At 51.6% G+C, this 16,454-nt stretch overlaps 3 protein-coding genes across 6 annotated transcripts in view; 2 read left to right on the forward strand and 1 right to left on the reverse strand.

Annotated features, from left to right (window-relative positions):
* LOC147346566 (HLA class II histocompatibility antigen, DM alpha chain) overlaps window positions 1–4,797 on the reverse strand; it is a 19,877-nt gene extending 15,080 nt beyond the window's left edge. The window contains exon 1 of one of the 3 annotated variants that reach the window (XM_086371096.1): window positions 4,493–4,797. In XM_086371096.1, the coding sequence (XP_086227222.1) occupies window positions 4,493–4,760 (268 nt within the window). In that variant the 5' untranslated portion in view covers window positions 4,761–4,797. Of the gene's footprint in view, window positions 1–3,577; window positions 3,744–4,492 lie in introns of those variants that run through there. The other 2 variants (XM_086371099.1, XM_086371098.1) reach the window with 2 other exon arrangements.
* On the forward strand, window positions 3,741–8,071 carry LOC147346567 (uncharacterized). The gene is made up of 2 exons (XM_086371100.1): window positions 3,741–4,272; window positions 6,872–8,071. The coding sequence occupies exons 1-2, from the start codon at window positions 4,105–4,107 to the stop codon at window positions 7,481–7,483; spliced, it is 780 nt and encodes a 259-aa protein (XP_086227226.1). The 5' UTR covers window positions 3,741–4,104; the 3' UTR covers window positions 7,484–8,071.
* On the forward strand, window positions 7,452–15,928 carry BRD2 (bromodomain containing 2). 2 transcript variants are annotated; one of them, XM_086371095.1, is made up of 13 exons: window positions 7,452–8,194; window positions 9,757–10,060; window positions 10,312–10,403; window positions 10,670–10,807; window positions 11,560–11,698; window positions 11,779–11,993; window positions 12,087–12,461; window positions 12,984–13,112; window positions 13,297–13,548; window positions 13,665–13,930; window positions 14,407–14,711; window positions 14,947–15,069; window positions 15,183–15,928. In XM_086371095.1, exons 4-13 carry the CDS (start codon window positions 10,697–10,699, stop codon window positions 15,317–15,319), a joined length of 2,052 nt encoding a protein of 683 aa, XP_086227221.1. In that variant the 5' UTR covers window positions 7,452–8,194; window positions 9,757–10,060; window positions 10,312–10,403; window positions 10,670–10,696; the 3' UTR covers window positions 15,320–15,928. The 2 variants fall into 2 exon arrangements, with proteins under 2 accessions (XP_086227221.1, XP_086227220.1); XM_086371094.1 differs by lacking the exon at window positions 10,312–10,403.
* The last annotated feature ends 526 nt before the right edge of the window (window positions 15,929–16,454 follow it).

Raw genomic sequence — 16,454 nt, forward strand, 5'->3', positions numbered from 1 at the left:
GTCCCATACTTCCTCCCTTACAAATCTCACCTACCTGCATGACAGATTCAAACTATACCTCAAAGGTGACTCCCAAATCTACCTCTACCAATCTTTTTTCCTCAAATCTCAACCTTAGACTTTGAAATACCTGCTTCGCCTGACAACCAGAATAACATACCATTCAGTGGCAGACTTCCTGGGTTCAAATCCCAACTCCAGACGCTTATTAAACATGTAACCATGTTTATTTAACATCTCTTGCTTTAGTTGCTTCATTTGAAAAATGGGAGTGATAACAATAGAATCTACTTTATAGGGTTACAAGGATTAGAAGAGTTCATACACATAAAGCACTTTTAGTAGGGTCCGAGACATTTCAACTCAATAAATGTTAGCTACCACCAGCCTCCTCTCCTTCTAACACCTGACATTTTTATTTGGTGTTTATTAACAGGTACAGTGATAGCCACCGCAGATATAAAGACAGAATTCCTATTCAATGATATAATTCCGATCAAGCTGTTGCTCAATAACTTTCAGTGGTTCCCTATTAGGTCCAAATTTAACAGCACTGGAATTCATCATGTTGCCTCAAGTAAATGTACCTTCCAGTCTCCTCTGGCTCTACTTCTTGTAACTTATTCTATCTGGCCAGACTGAACTGCAATGCTCTGTGAAAATGACCTGCTCTGTTCTGTCTTTTCTCACACAATCCCAGTGTCTCAAATGTTTATCTGATAACAATAATTTTGTCTCACTACAAGTACTCCTCCCATACTATGCATGGAGCCCCCCAACCACAAACATTACAATCTTACCTAAGTCACATACTTAAACATCAACTTGCTTCAACATTTGCATATTGTGTGAGCACCTCTTATTGGCCAGATCCTGAGCCAGAAGCTGGAAGTTTGCTGCTGTCCTTGTTTTAAAGACTATAGCATGGACCTGTTCTCAGGATCAAAATCAAGTAAGGGAGGGAAACGTGGCTCACAGTGAATGGCTCACATGCCATTCACTGTGAAAGGTGCAATTATAAGAGAAAGAGACACCAAAGGATGAGCAGTCATCTCAATTTGGAAGGCAAGGGTAGGCTTTTTGGATGATGGTATTTGGGCTTACATGGACTGAGCAAAAGCCTATTTCATGTAGTGAGAGCAGTGTGTGTGAAATATAGTGCAAGACAAAATGGCATGTTGGGGAACAGTTCAATATGGCTGGAGTATAGGGCCCATGAACAAGTGGCTAGACATGATGCTGGAGAGGTAGGCAGACCTTTCTGGCCAGCACAGGAATTTGAACTTTATCCCACAGGCAATGTGTGAAGGAAATGGCAACCCACTCCAGTATTCTTGCCTGGAAAATCCCATGGACGGAGAAGCCTGGCAGGCTATAGTCCACGGGGTCACAAACAGTCAGACACGACTGAGTGACTTCACTTTCAGGGCTTCCCTGGTGGCTCAGAGGTTAAAGCGTCTGCCCGCAATGCGGGAGACCTGGGTTCGATCCCTGGGCTGGGGAGCTCCCCTGGAGAAGGAAATGGCAACCCACTCTAGTATTCTTGCTTGGAGAATCCCTTGGAAAGAGGAGCCTAGTAGGCTACAGTCCACGGGGTCACAAAGAGCTGGATACGACTGAGCGACTTCACTTTTCACTAACAGCAGCATATGGCTCCAGTTGTATTTTGGAAAGCTCATTCCTGGCAGTGTTGTGGCAGAGGGAGAGAGGAAAATCTAGAGCAGCAATGTCCCAGAGAACTTTCTTCAGTGATGGAAATGCTCTGTAATTTGTCCTGTCCAATACAACAGCTGCAAGCCACACCGGGCTAATGAGAACTTAAAATGTGGCTAGGGCACCTGAGGAACTAAATTTAAAACAGTATTTAGTGTCAAACAGCCACATATGGCTAGTGGCTACCATAATGAACAGTGCAGCTTTAGAGACAAGCAAATCAGTTAGGAAGCTGTTGATACAGCTCAGGTGATCCGACTAGGGCAGAGGGTGAGTCAATAGCTGTATCAGAGGGACAATGGTAAGTCAAGGGGATACAAAACTGTGAGAAAAATAAATCAAGAACGGCCCCCAGATTCTAGGTTTTTTGGCTGAATTACTGCTATCAGCCAGGATAATACACTAATAGAAGGAGCAGGTCTAGGCTGCATATAGTTTACACTGTTTTGAACGTGTTTAAGTGTCAGGGCTATCTAAGTGGTAAAATTAAGTACTGAGTTTTGCTCAGTTGAGTTGACTGAACTAAAGATACAGATTTGAGAGGCTGTGAGCCACTGAGTGAGATTACTTAGAAAAGATAAACACAATTAGAAGCAAACTGAGGCAAAATCTGGGCAAACATCAACACAGGTTAAAGAAGAGTCCACAAAGGACACCAAAGGAACAGCAGGACAAGCAGGAAAAGAAACAAGTGAGAAGTAGTCACAGAAATTAAGGGTGCGGAGAATTTCAGGAAGGAAGCCTGATCAAATGTCAAATACTTCAGTGAGGTCAAATAAGGTGAAAGCTGAAAAGTGCTTCCTGATTTTGCCAATTAGAAGGTCCTTGGTGACATTGGCCAAGACAGTGTCAGTAGTGGAAGAAATGGGCTAAAGAATGGGAAATGAGGCAGAGAGAGGAAAATTAACACAATTTCAGGTCTTGACTGGGAAAGGGAGCTGACAAGTACATAAGAGAGTCCACAAGGGGATATGGTATTGATTAAGGTTATTTTCTTTCTTTCCTTATTTTTAGGAGGGGAAAAACCTAGAAGGGAGCAGTTTAAAACGCCAATTGGTAGAAAATGGAAAGCTTCAGAGTAACAGATCGGGTTGACAAGTCGAAAGGAAAATACGTGTCTTTAATCCGAAAAGAGGACTTCTAGTACTGATAAAATGGTAAAGAGACATACACGGCCCGTTGACAGGTGGGAAACGCAAAGCCAAAGAGTTCTCAGGCAAGTTGGCCTCGCTGCTCCGGTCTGTGGGAGGGGAGTGCGGGTAATGAACTACAGACTGAACCACACTCTGAGGGTCATGGGTGGGGTTACTGCCCAGGAACAAAGCTTTAGGTGCCAACCATCCCTATGTTACCAAATTCGGAAGCCCCTGTGCCTCCTGCACAGTGAGGCTCATCAATCTAAACATCAGAGTTTGGAACAGAGCAAGGTTCATTACAAATTCATACCTGGGTGGCTCATACCCTAAGAATCCCAAAGTTGCTCAAAGCAAAAGGAAGTGATCAGAAGGCTATTAAGTTTTGCAGCATGCAGAGTCCAGACACCCCCCCTCCCCCTCGCCCCGCAGCATTCAATAAAGTAAGGAAGTCTAGGTAGACTCAGGCGAATTGAGCGGTTACGGGCCTGAGACAAAGAGGCCGAACACAATGCCCACGTCAACCGCCCACACCTCCGCTCCCCGCCGCAGGCACGACGAGGGTGGTGCCAACACTCCCGCCGTGGAACCACACTACACCGCGGAGGGACCCCACCCTGCAAACCCTCACAACTCCAGGTCCAGGCCCCATCCTCCTCCACTGACAACAGCTCAGCAGCGCGCGCTCCCGCTGGACTCCGGGCCCGGGCGTCCCAAGCCACCCCTCACGCCTGCGGAAAAGGAACCGAGTTGGGCCACCTCAGGACGCCCCGCGAGGCCGCCTGCAGTGGGGGAGGGGCTGCTGAGGCGGGAGGGCGCGCGCCGCGCCCGCTTCCGCCCCACCTACTGCGCGCGCTCCGAGACCAGCCGCGGGGGCCACGGCTCACGCCTGCGCACTGACGCCCTCCCCGCGGCCTCCCACTCTCCTTTCCCCTCCCCCAAGCCGGTCGCACCCTTGCGCCTGCGCAGTGCACGTTCCCGGGCTGCGGCAGCCATGCTGAACCCGTACGGCGCTAGTAGTGGGGGGGATAGGGTCGAGGACAGCGGGATAGGCAGCCGAGGATGTGGAGAAGCAGCGGCGTTAGGGTGCTTTGGGTGTGTAGAGAAAGGCCTGGGCCATGCGGCTCCCTTGGCCCCTTGCGCGACCCCCGAGAACCTTCGGAAAAATCGGCCCCCGTGGTGGTGGGGAGGGGGGGGTGGCTGGCACGTGACCCGGATCAGCCAATCTGGGTGACGCTGACGTGGCCGCGCGGTCCCGATGCTCTCCCCACCCCCCAGCTCGGCCGGGAAGGGAGGGGCTGGGGGCTACGCCCCCTCCCCCAACTCAACCTCAGTTTCCGGGGGGGGTGACACCCCGGATTACATCCTCCCCCCGCACCAAGCCAAGGGGAACAGTGGAGCCCCCCTGGAAGGTTCCGGGATCCAGGTGAGAAGGGGCCCTTGCCGGGCGGGCATGTTGTCAGTCATTTAAATGTCTAACCAATGGTGGGGAGTCCGAGAAGGAGATTCTTGGGGTGCAGAGAAGAACCCTGAGGGTGGGAGCATTTGTCCTTCAAACAATTTACAGCCAATGGGAGCGGGGAGGGGGCGAGCAGGCGAGGGCCCCTTGGGTGGGGGAGGGGAATGGCCAACCTCTGTCTTCTTACCAGTTGGAGGGCAAAGGGGCCTGGGGGCGGTATGACCCCCCCCCCCCGATTCCATTCGTCCCTTGGGGGTACAGGAGCCTGGAGCCAGGTGAGAAGGGATCCTTTTGGCGGCCTGAGGGTGGGGTGATCTAGTGGGCTGAGGAGTGGGAGTGGTGACTATAGTTCCTACTCCTAGAGGGGAATGCTGAGAGTTGGCAACCCAGGCTGTGAACTGAGATTGTTCCCAGGCGCCCACTCCCTTTCTCCCCAGAGGCTGTAGAAGGAGCATTTCTGTGCTGCTGTTGTGTCAGCGGTAGGAACCTGGCAGTCATCACATGGCATGGTGGAGGTTACGCTTCGAGTGGGTTATCGAATTTGTGTGCATTCACGTGGACCTGGCCTGCGGAGCCTTCTGAATAAACCTTGGTTGCCCCGGCGGGGTCTTAGCTGAGCATGTGTCTATCACCGGCTGGGGAGAGTTTGCAGGCTAGAAGCTTGGGGTCTTCTTTGGATCAGGAACCAGGCCCAACGGGGGTCTCGGGAGAGGTTGAAAATCGTGGCTTGAGACACAGGAGAGTGAGTCTCGGGACCTGGAATGATTTCACAGCTCCCAAAGTTTCAGTTTTCTCCTGGGTGGTGTCTTTTGCCTTCTGCACCCCCTCCCCCACTCCTGAACAGTCTCTCCTTGTGTATTGCGGAGGAGGGAGCGGAAAGGAGGGAAGAGTTACTTTTCCAAATTACTGAGTACAAGTAGCCTCCCGTGTGACTCATTTGGGGGAAGGGACGCTTGGGAGGCAGAGGAGAACAGTGATTTTCCGGAATGCAGGGAAATAAGCCAGAATGTCTGGATGCCCTTCTACTTTCTAATAAGGCCCTGTGGTCTCTCGACCTCTTAACTTTTTCTTCCCAGACCGGCCCTCAGATAGGCCTCTGTGCAGATTTGCAAGGCCCCTCCTGGAAGAATGGCAGATTGGGGAGGCTGGGCCACTAGGGGGAGGGGGAGGGGAGAAGGCCTCTGCGAAAGTTGCTGTGTCATTGCTCTCCTTGCTGCAGCCACCCGGGCGGGCCCGCTTGTACTTTTGAGGCCGAGGCCTGATCGGAGGGGGGGAGGAGAGGAGAGACTGCCGTCCCTGTGCGTGCTTCCCCCCCACCCCCGCAGGGTTTGCCCGAGTCTGGTGGTCGAGAAGACGAAAGGTTGACGGCCATTTTAGACGCAGTAACCGAGGTTAAGGCTCCAGGGCTGCTACGAAGGAAAGAGGGTAACAGTTCGAGGACTTATGCCCTCACGAAGCCCTGCGGTTGGGGCGGGGGGGGCGGATCTTATATTCTTTGACTTTCATGATTAATTTCCTTATTCAGATACGCATAGACTGTTTTCTTACTTGGTAGCCAGAAAAGGGGACAAAGAGGAGGGGGGGAGGGCCCCCAACTAAAGGCTGGGCGGGGGAAATTCTTTCCCTCTCTTTGAAGGGGACCGGGGAAGTCCAAGCGATGGCTTTAGCGATCCTAACTTTGCGCTGCGACTCTATTCACACGTAGTCTGTAACCTTATTCAGGTTACTAGGTGGTGGGAAAGATTGAGTGGGCTGGGGGGGAGGGGGCGAAATTGAGCTCCCAAAATGGCTCCTGCCCCTCCTCGGAGGCGGACGGCCCGGGGGGAGGGGGGAGGGGAGAGGAGGAGGGGGAGGGCTAGTCGGAGCCGCAGCCGCCGCCTCCTCCGCTCGCCCTCCTCCCTGGCGCTGACCGATAGACCAGCCGCTCCGTGGGGAGGACTCCGGACCCTCGTGGGGGGGATGGGGGAGCCCTTCCGCCCCCCCGACGCCAGGACCCTAAGAGAGGGTGCGGGCCCGCCTTCGGAGAGGGGGGAAGGGCGGGCAGCGTGGGGAGAGGTCTGAGCTCGCCAGGAGGGGGAGGGTGCGCACCCTGATTCGCCCCTCGAAGGCCTTGTTTTTTCCGCTCTGAGCCAGACACCGGAGAGAAGTTTGGGGAGGAGGTGGGTTTCATTTTACAGGGTATACGGGTGCTTTTGTTGGAGATTTTGCTCCCACTAAAGGGTTGCCGAGGTTTTGTCGACCAGGTAGATATTTGTATTGGTAACTGAAGGTATCAGAGGGAGGGATTGAAAAGGTGCTTGGGGTGCAAGTATTTAGAACGTGGTCTCTGTTTAGTTGCCTTGGAGAGAAGCCTTTGAGTTCACAGAGGGTAGATTCTGGGGCGCGTTTTTTATTTCGACTGCTTGGCCTGGGGAAGGAAGAGGATTTGAAGGCTCTGGTTAATTCTGCACTTTTGATTGCGAAGCACAGGAACGTTAGGTGCCTTCCTCGCTGTGTTTGGGAGCCCTCGGCCGTTTGCCAGTGGCAGGCCGCGGCTTCTAAGATGGCGTCTTCTTCCTCATTTCAGGTTCTTCACTGCGGCGGCCGCCTCATTCCCGAGAACAACCACCGCCAGCGTCCTGTGGCCACACCCCGGCGGGCCGATCCTGGCTACGCCCACGCGGCCCCCTCCAATCCTGCCGGCCTGGCCAATGGAGGAACTACGAATGGCACGACCTGCCCAAGCTTGGCAGTCGCCAGTCGCACTGGGCTTGGACGGCTGGAAAGACTTTGTTGGAAGGGGAGGCAGGGAGAGGGTGCTGCACCCCTGCCAACCTCCCTCTTTCCCTGGAGTTGCCGAACCACAGCGCAGCCAATTGGCTCAGAGATGTGGCAGGTTGCCGCTTCCTTGGGGGTCTATGCGGCACTCTTCTGCCTGGTGACTGACGCTTTGGAAATGAGGTTTATGACGTCATCGCTTCCGCCGACCAATAGAAAACGCTCCCGCGGAGAGGTGTTCCTCCCCCTTCGACTCTGCTTCTTCACGCGCGTGAGCGAGCGAGCGCGCGCGAAGGGGGTGGGGGAAATCGCGAGCACGGTGGCGCGCATGAGCGGCGAGGCTCCTCCCCCTTGCCTATATATAAAGGGCTGGCGCGGGGCTCGGAGGCGCCATTTCGCGCTGGAGTGGAGCAGCCTCTAGAACGAGCTGGAGGATTCTGCGTATCTACACAGAGCCTTCGAGTCGTCTGGGGCCGCCATTACAATCCACGTCCATCCGCTTGGAAATGGCCTTCGTCTCGGCCTATGACCGGCCCCGGCGGACAGTACAGACCCCATAGAAGCCCCCGAAGCTCCCCTTTTTCGGGCCCCGCCCAGTTCTCGGAGTCTGTCCACCCCCTCTACTCCGCCCTCAAGAGGATTTCAAAGATGGAGGCGGCGGCTCCCTAAACCATTTTTCGTGTTCATCCGCCTCCATCCGAGATCGAAACGGGACGTCGTCCGCCCCGGACGGTCCTGGCAGGAAGAGGGGATCCTTGCAGACCAACGGCGGGCAGTATTGGCGACGGTGTCTGGGATCGGGGGCCGTCCTGGGGTTTGAAGAGCCCGTCCCCTTTCGGTCGCCCGCCTCAGCTGAGGCCGCCGCCATTTTCTCGCTGTCCGCCTCCTGCGGAGCGCGCCAAGCTGCTGGGAATTCTCCGAGGGACAGCGGAGGAGATTGCTTTCGTGCCAGCCCGGCGGGGTGGGTTGTCGCCTGGAGGGCCGAGGGCAGCGGCCCCCGCCCTCCCCCCACTTCCCGGGTTATGCTGGACCGGGAGGTAAGGGGAACCGAGGCCACCCGGACTTTCCGCGGCTGAGGGCAGCGCCGGTTCCCCGTGGTCAAGATGCTGCAAAACGTGACTCCCCACAACAAGTACGTCCCTGCGAGCCGCGTGTGGGAAGGGGGCGTTGGGGGGCTGCGGCGCGCGCGGGTGAGGTGCCGAGTTCGGAGGGAGTGCGGAACCGACTCGGGCGCGTTGCTGTTTCGTGGCGCAACTGTTGGCTGTCGAGGCTCGCGGAGGGGGGTGAGCGGCGGTTTGGGGACTGTGGTAGCGGCCGCAGATCCTACGTATGGAAGGAGCGCAGGTAATTTACACGTTACTTTTCCGCTGTGGTCAGATTTTGGCTGAGTCGGGCAGAGCGAGGTGGCGGCGGAATATGCAACGGGGGAGGACTTGGATGGGGCAGCAGGTCCTGAGGGTAGTGGGTCTGGTGTCTAAGCGACCGTTTGTCCGGCCTTCAGTGGCTGGGGTTCGTGGCCACATCTTGTGCTTTACAGGGTTGCCATGGTGATAGAGCTTTGGGGACTGGAAACGGGGATTCCCTGAGTAGGGTACAAGGCCCACTCTTACTCTGGGTTCCTAATGTCGGGGATAGGTCACTTTTCCGTGAGTGGTTTGGTTTTGTGTTGAGAGGAGTGTGTTGTGTTGCAGAAGATTGGATTTCTTGTCGTTTGTGTGTGTGTATATGAGAGGTACCATTGAGAGTTTCCTTCAGGGTAGAAAGGTGGAGCTAAGCTCTGGGATGTAAACAATGAGATCTTGGGCCTTGGGTAACACCTGGTCCTGAGGAGCCCCAGAGAGAACGTAAACTTGATGCATTGTTGGCCTTTGATGTCTAGAGGTGATGCTACAGTGGAGCCTGTTAATGGCATCGCAGCTTTTGGCAGAGATTGGGTAGGGGGAGGTCTGTATCACTTTTATGGGGGAATTTGCTGACCTTGACTGTTCAGATAGCTCTGTTTTTTGAGTCCTTTCGACGGAGGAGACTGAATTTGCGAATAGTTAATTCCTGGAAGCTGGTAGCTTGAGGTATTCCAGGCTGTGAAGTCTGACAAATACTCTCTTGTCTGGTTCCTTTTTTTTCTTGGTATGGATCCGTTAGATTGCTGGCCCGTTGTTTGGAGTTAACTATTCCGAGCTTTGTGGAGAATGCTGATCCCTTCTGTACAGGTGGATTCTTAGGTGTCTGTCTCATCAGCGATTTATGAAATTTTCTGTTTTGTTTCTTTAGATCCTTTCCCCTCAGGCTCAACCACCATGGCAACCACCAAGCCCCTAGTGAGGAGGAAGCTTGGGGCTTGAGTTTCTTGGCTCCACCCATTTTGCTTAAGTTCTGTCCTCGTAAGGCTGTGATTCTTAAATGGCTGGGCCCTATGAGAAGCTACTTGGGCTTTTTCACTTTAAAACAGGTGAAGAAGCCTATCAGATTTTAAGAACTCAGAAGATAGGGCTTCTGTGGGTATAGAAAAGGCGATAAGAGGTACAAGAACAAAAGCTCCACGGATTGTTTGGATACTGGATTCGTTTTCATAATCTTTACCACTGTTTTCACTTGATTCCAAGCCTAGATGTGCTGAGTGCAAATCTGTAAACTGTGGAATTCTACTAAATTCCACCAGATTACCACATCTGATTTTGTTTCCTATCTTCACAGGCTCCCTGGGGAGGGGAATGCAGGGTTACTGGGCCTGGGCCCAGAAGCAGCAGCGCCTGGGAAAAGGATTCGAAAGCCGTCTCTATTGTATGAGGGATTCGAGAGTCCCACAATGGCTTCAGTGCCGGCTTTGCAACTAACCCCTGCCAACCCACCACCTCCTGAGGTGTCCAATCCCAAAAAGCCAGGACGGGTTACCAACCAGTTGCAATATCTGCACAAGGTGGTGATGAAGGCTCTATGGAAACATCAGTTTGCATGGCCCTTCCGGCAACCTGTGGATGCCGTCAAACTGGGTTTGCCGGTGAGTGGAGAGGTTGGAGTGGGGAGGTATGGAAATGAAAAAGAATGCGTGTGCATGGAGGTGGGCTGCCTAGTGTAGGTAGGTGCTGCGGCCCCTAGGGAGTTCCCATTTCTACCCTGTAGGGCAGATAGCCACCAGATTTCTAGATTTTTGGTCCTTTGTGATTGATCCAACCGCTTGCTATCTAGGGTCTCTCATTGTGCCCTCCATGTGTCCTTCCTTAACTTTTGTGCCCTGGCTCCATTTTACAGATTCCCACCCCAGGTTGGGAGAGGACCACGGTGGCCAAAATTCTTAGCTTCTTCCTTTCCCTCATGCAGCCCATGGATAGCCAGCCCCAGAGGTAATGTCACAGGATGGGAAACTTTTCCAGAGTGGGTGGGAGATGGGTGGTTAGAGCAAGGCAATAGGGGTCTCCTTATGGGTGATCAGAGTCCTGTTCCCATTTTTTATCCCTATCCCATAGTTTTAATTGGGGCCGCAGTTGAGACTATGTACTCCCCTGACAGACTTGGGCGGGTGTGTGTGTGTGTGTGTGTTGGGGTTGGTAGTTTGCCTGAGAACCGGCATTTTTCTTTATTTGGTCTGACCTACCATTTCTTTCTTCAGGATTATCACAAAATTATAAAGCAGCCTATGGATATGGGTACTATCAAGAGGAGACTTGAAAACAACTACTATTGGGCTGCCTCAGAGTGTATGCAGGATTTCAACACCATGTTCACCAACTGCTACATCTACAACAAGGTGAGCTTTTGTCTGTTATTAGTTAGGGAGAGCGGAAAAGGCAATGGTACCCCACTCCAGTACTCTTGCCTGGAAAATCCCATGAATGGAGGAGCCTGGTGGGCTGCAGTCCATGGGGTCGTGAAGAGTTGGACGAGCGACTTCACTTTCACTTTTCACTTTCATGCATTGGAGAAGGAAATGGCAACCCACTCCAGTGTTCTTGCCTGGAGAATCCCAGGGACGGGGGAGCCTGGTGGGCTGCCGTCTATGGGGTCGCACAGAGTCGGACATGACTGAAGTGACTTAGAAGCAGCAGTTGGGGAGAGAGTGCATTTCTTAACACTACTTTATCATTGTAAAGTTTAAATCTTTTACTGAAGGTGTTCTCAGTAGTTTGGTATCTAGAAAGTCTGTTTGCAAAGGTACCACTGCAAACAGTGATGTGGCTTCAGAGATCCAGGATTAAGAGATGTTTAAATACAACACTGCTGATGGTCTTGTGAATAGTGGCCTTATTTCTCAGAAATCTCAGGAGACTTGAGTAGAAAAACTGATCAACTCTGAATCTCTCACTTTTTATCTTTGTTGCATATTGAGGGGCAAAGTTGGAAGAGATAAAGGGAAATGAGTGGCCCACTATAGGTAATTTTTAGCACTTTGATGGAGTTGTGTAAGGGAGTAGTGATGATGCCTGGGGCTAGGTATTTCCCAGAGAAAATGGTTTTCTCTCTCTCCTTAGCATTTGAACTTTTTGTTTGTGTTTCCTGTAGCCCACTGATGATATTGTCCTGATGGCACAAACGCTGGAAAAGATATTTCTGCAGAAAGTGGCATCAATGCCACAAGAAGAACAAGAACTTGTGGTTACTATCCCTAAGAACAGCCACAAGAAAGGGGCCAAATTGGCAGGTAGGAAGAGAAGGAGTTTTGCTAATAGAGACCAAAAGATGGGAATGATAATCAGACTAAACTCTTTTTCTGCCCTCCAGCGCTCCAGGGTAGTATCACCAGTGCCCACCAGGTGCCTGCCGTCTCTTCTGTGTCTCACACTGCCCTGTATACGCCACCACCTGAGATACCTACCACTGTCCTCAACATTCCCCACCCGTCGGTCATCTCTTCTCCCCTTCTCAAGTCCTTGCACTCCGCTGGACCCCCACTCCTTGCTGTCTCTGCAGCTCCCCCAGCACAGCCCCTTGCCAAGGTATACATCTATGGATATCTTTGGGGTAATGAGGAGGAAAAGGTCTTAAATGGGGTGGATCCAGAGTAAAAGGCACCTGTCTTTTCTCCACAGAAAAAGGGGGTAAAGCGGAAAGCAGATACTACCACCCCTACACCTACAGCTATCCTGGCTCCTGGGTCCCCAGCTAGCCCTCCAGGGGGTCTGGAGCCTAAGGCAGCACGGCTCCCCCCTGTGCGTAGAGAAAGTGGCCGCCCTATCAAGCCCCCACGCAAAGACTTGCCTGACTCTCAGCAACAACACCAGAGCTCCAAGAAAGGAAAACTGTCGGAACAGTTAAAACATTGCAATGGCATTTTGAAGGAATTACTGTCTAAGAAGCATGCTGCCTATGCCTGGCCTTTCTATAAACCAGTGGACGCTTCTGCTCTTGGCCTGCATGACTACCATGACATCATTAAGCACCCCATGGACCTCAGCACTGTCAAGGTACCCACTGCATGGGGCAGATGGGATACTCAGGCAGTGATTGGAACCTAAGGATCAATAAAACAGTCACTTTTTATGGGCGTGCAGCTATCTTGGCGTTTTACTTTTACAAAATAGTGAGGCAGAAGGTCACATACTCTAATGAGTCCATATTTTCTGGAATTGGAAACAATGTGGTGGGTTTTACGTTCAGAGCATCACTGCTTGTCCTCAGGTCCTATCTACTGGAAGTGTTGGGTTAGGGTAGGTGAGTAAAGGGGTAGCCCAATAGTTGGAGGCCACACACACCTCCACTTTTCACTTAGAAATAATGGGTTTTTTTCCCTTAGACATAGATATTTATTCAGCCCACCCAAATTCCTTTGACTTCAAACTTGAGCCCCAGGGTATAGGTCCTTCCTGTCATGTACATCCCACCCCCCACTGTGCTGTCTAGAGGGCTGTTCTTGGCAGTGTCTGGGCCTGGCAGGGAAAGGTGAGTCTCCCTGCCTGTGCAGCTTCTGATGCTGCCTCCTTCTGCAGCGGAAGATGGAGAATCGCGATTACCGGGACGCACAGGAGTTTGCTGCTGACGTGCGGCTTATGTTCTCCAACTGCTATAAGTATAATCCTCCAGACCATGATGTTGTGGCCATGGCGCGAAAGTTACAGGTGAGTGTCAAGGTCGGAGTTTGAAGAATAAGTGAAGCTGGGGGAAGGAATTTTGCCATCTGTGCTGCATAGCCTGAACATGAGGTTCCCCAATCTATGCAGTTGTATGTTGGAGCTGCCAAATGGCTGGGTATGATCAGGGCATATCTACTAGCCTGGTTTTGAGTCTGCTGTCTCTTTCTAGGATGTATTTGAGTTCCGTTATGCCAAAATGCCAGATGAACCACTGGAACCAGGGCCTTTACCAGTCTCTACTGCCTTGCCCCCTGGCTTGGCCAAGTCATCTTCAGAGTCCTCCAGCGAGGAAAGTAGCAGTGAGAGTTCTTCTGAGGAAGAGGAGGAGGAAGATGAGGACGAGGAGGAGGAGGAAGAAGAAAGTGAGAGCTCTGACTCCGAGGAAGAAAGGGCTCATCGCTTGGCTGAACTACAGGAACAGGTACTTTGTTACTGTTGAGTTTACTGGGTGAGGTTCATGCTGTCTTTGGCTTGATTTTTTTTTTTTTCCATTGCTTTATCTGTATTTTTTTCAATTTGTTTCTGTTTTCTCTCAAGCTTAGAGCAGTACATGAACAACTGGCTGCCTTGTCCCAAGGCCCAATATCCAAGCCCAAGCGAAAGAGAGAGAAAAAAGAGAAAAAGAAGAAACGGAAGGCAGAGAAGCATCGAGGCCGAGCTGGGGCTGATGAAGATGACAAAGGCCCTCGAGCACCCCGCCCATCTCAGCCCAAGAAGTCCAAGAAGGCGGGTGGCGGTGGGAGCGGTGGCGCTGCTACGCTGGGTCCCCCTGGCTTTGGACCTTCTGGAGGAGGGGCCACCAAGTGAGTTCTCACAGGGACGGAGGCAGAAATTTCTCCCAGTGCTTGCAGTTTTCTCTAGTGATTTTTTTTTTTTTTTTCTGGCACGTGTCCAGATGATGGAATAGACCTTGAAGAATATAGGGTCTTTTGAAGCTGCTACCTACCCCTCTCTAAGCCAGAGTCTGTACTTTTTTGTATATTCTTTTTTTCTGTATTCGGGGATGGGTTAGTGCTTTAGGTGCAAAAAAAAAAACAATAGACCTGTGCTGACGTACTTGTATTTATTTTTCAAAGCCCAACTGAGATTAATATAAAATATTTGTTGTGTAAAGAAGCTCTGCTCCCCTGAGGAGCACACATGTGTCCTGTAGCCCATCTCTGACTCACTCATTTGCCTTAATGGAAACAGTTGTTCAGGCAAGAAATCCAGATCACTGGATTAAGTAGAATGTGTTGAGGTAATGCGTTCCCCCAAGTGATAATTTTCTTTTGCTCAGACTCCCCAAAAAGGCCACAAAGACAGCCCCACCTGCCCTGCCTGCTGGCTACGACTCCGAGGAGGAGGAAGAAAGCAGGCCCATGAGTTACGATGAGAAGCGGCAGTTGAGCCTGGACATCAACAAGCTGCCCGGGGAGAAACTGGGCCGCGTTGTGCACATAATCCAAGCCAGGGAGCCCTCTTTACGTGACTCAAACCCAGAAGAAATTGAGATTGATTTTGAAACACTCAAGCCGTCCACACTTAGAGAGCTTGAACGTTACGTTCTTTCTTGCCTGCGAAAGAAACCTCGGAAGCCGTATAGTGAGTATGAAATGAGATTCCCAAGTTGCCTTAGCGAATTCTTGTGCGGTTCTGAGGACAATTTAGAGAAGGAGGTGGGGGGGGGTATGCTTGATGCACTTGGAATCATCAGTTCCTGGGATGATGGGTTGCATTAGTTGCTTCCTTAAGTTCAAGAAAGGCATTTGGCAACAACAGGGGACAGGGAAACCGGAGTGCTCCTGGCTATGTTAGTCCTGGTTTCTTTCTTCTTTAGCTATTAAAAAGCCTGTGGGAAAGACAAAGGAGGAACTGGCTTTGGAGAAGAAGCGGGAACTAGAAAAGCGGTTACAAGATGTTAGTGGGCAGCTCAATTCTACCAAAAAGCCCCCCAAGAAAGGTGAGTGTCCCATAAGCCACTGTGAGTTCATTACATCCTGCCCTCTTGGTTCTTGGTTCTTCAAAAGTGGAATGTAGGTTTACACATTTTTAAACTTCACCTCTGTTCTTCAGCGAGTGAGAAAACAGAGACATCCTCAGCACAGCAGGTAGCGGTGTCCCGCCTCAGCGCTTCCAGCTCCAGCTCGGATTCCAGCTCCTCCTCTTCATCTTCCTCCTCTTCAGACACCAGTGATTCAGACTCAGGCTAAAGGGCCAGGCCAGATGGGGCAGGAGGCTCCGCAGGACCGGACCCCTAGACCGCCCTGCCCCGCCCGCTCCCTCCCTGTGCTGTGACACTTCTCATCTCACCCCCTCCCCCCTCTGTGAGAGAGCTGGCTCTGCAGGGGGGAGGGATGCAGGGACAAGACTAAAGGAGGGACAGAAAAACGGACAAAAGAGGACTGAGCTCCCAGCCCCGTGGAGAGTGCCCCCGTAGGCATAGAGCCCCCATTCAAAATGGCTGGGGCAGGCAGGGGTATCGGGTGGGAATGGGCAGAGGCCCTGATACAGGCTTACTGAGGCCACAGCTGCCCTGTTCACTTAGAAGGGCCCTGTTTTGAGATTGTTTGTTCTAATTTATTTTAAGCTAGGTAAGGCTGAAGAGGGGTGGGGCCATGGTCCCTCAGCTTCCATGGGGAGGGAGGAAGGGGGAGCTCTTTTTTTACGTTGACTTTTTTTTTCTACTCAGTTTTCCCTTTTCCTTCTCCATTTGGGGACCCTGGGGGTTTCAGTCATCTCCCCAATTGGTCCCCTGGATTGTCTTTTCTTTTGTCTGTTGATTCTAACTTGTAAATAAAGAAATATTATTCATGTTCTGAGTTCATTACCTTAATGATGGTTGTTTTTTGTAGTTGCTTCAGAACAAATGGAATACACTTAATTTTGAGGAATATTGGGGGTGGGTGGGAAGAAGGATCATCCTGTTTTAAATAAATCAGTAGGCTGTTGCTGTGATAAAAGTGCATCTGCCCTTTGTAAAGTGAATCCTCCAGGATAACTTAAGTTTCACAATCTGCTCTGATTCAGATGAAGCCAACACCTGGCTCATTTGGCCAAGAGTTTCAAACTCAGGACTTTAAACAGGCTCAGATTTTTCGCTGGTCCTGGATGTGTAGAGTGTCCCCTGAACACTGCAGTTACCAACTAGATGTGAAAGGGATGAGAGCAGCCAGCAATGGGTACTTCCTTGCACTGGGCATCTGCCTTAAGGGGAGGTGTGCCTATTTTTATAATTTGCTGGTTTGGCTTCAAATTGCATGTTTGCAGAGCTTTGCAAAGTTGCCTAATACAAATGCCACATTTACAGGATTCCAGCAGTCTACCAAATGGAAATCACAAAAACTC

This window comes from Bos grunniens, chromosome 23, assembly GCF_055505025.1.
Source record: "Bos grunniens cultivar Pamir isolate PY7600 chromosome 23, Bosgru_T2T1.0, whole genome shotgun sequence".
NCBI lineage: Eukaryota > Metazoa > Chordata > Mammalia > Artiodactyla > Bovidae > Bos > Bos grunniens.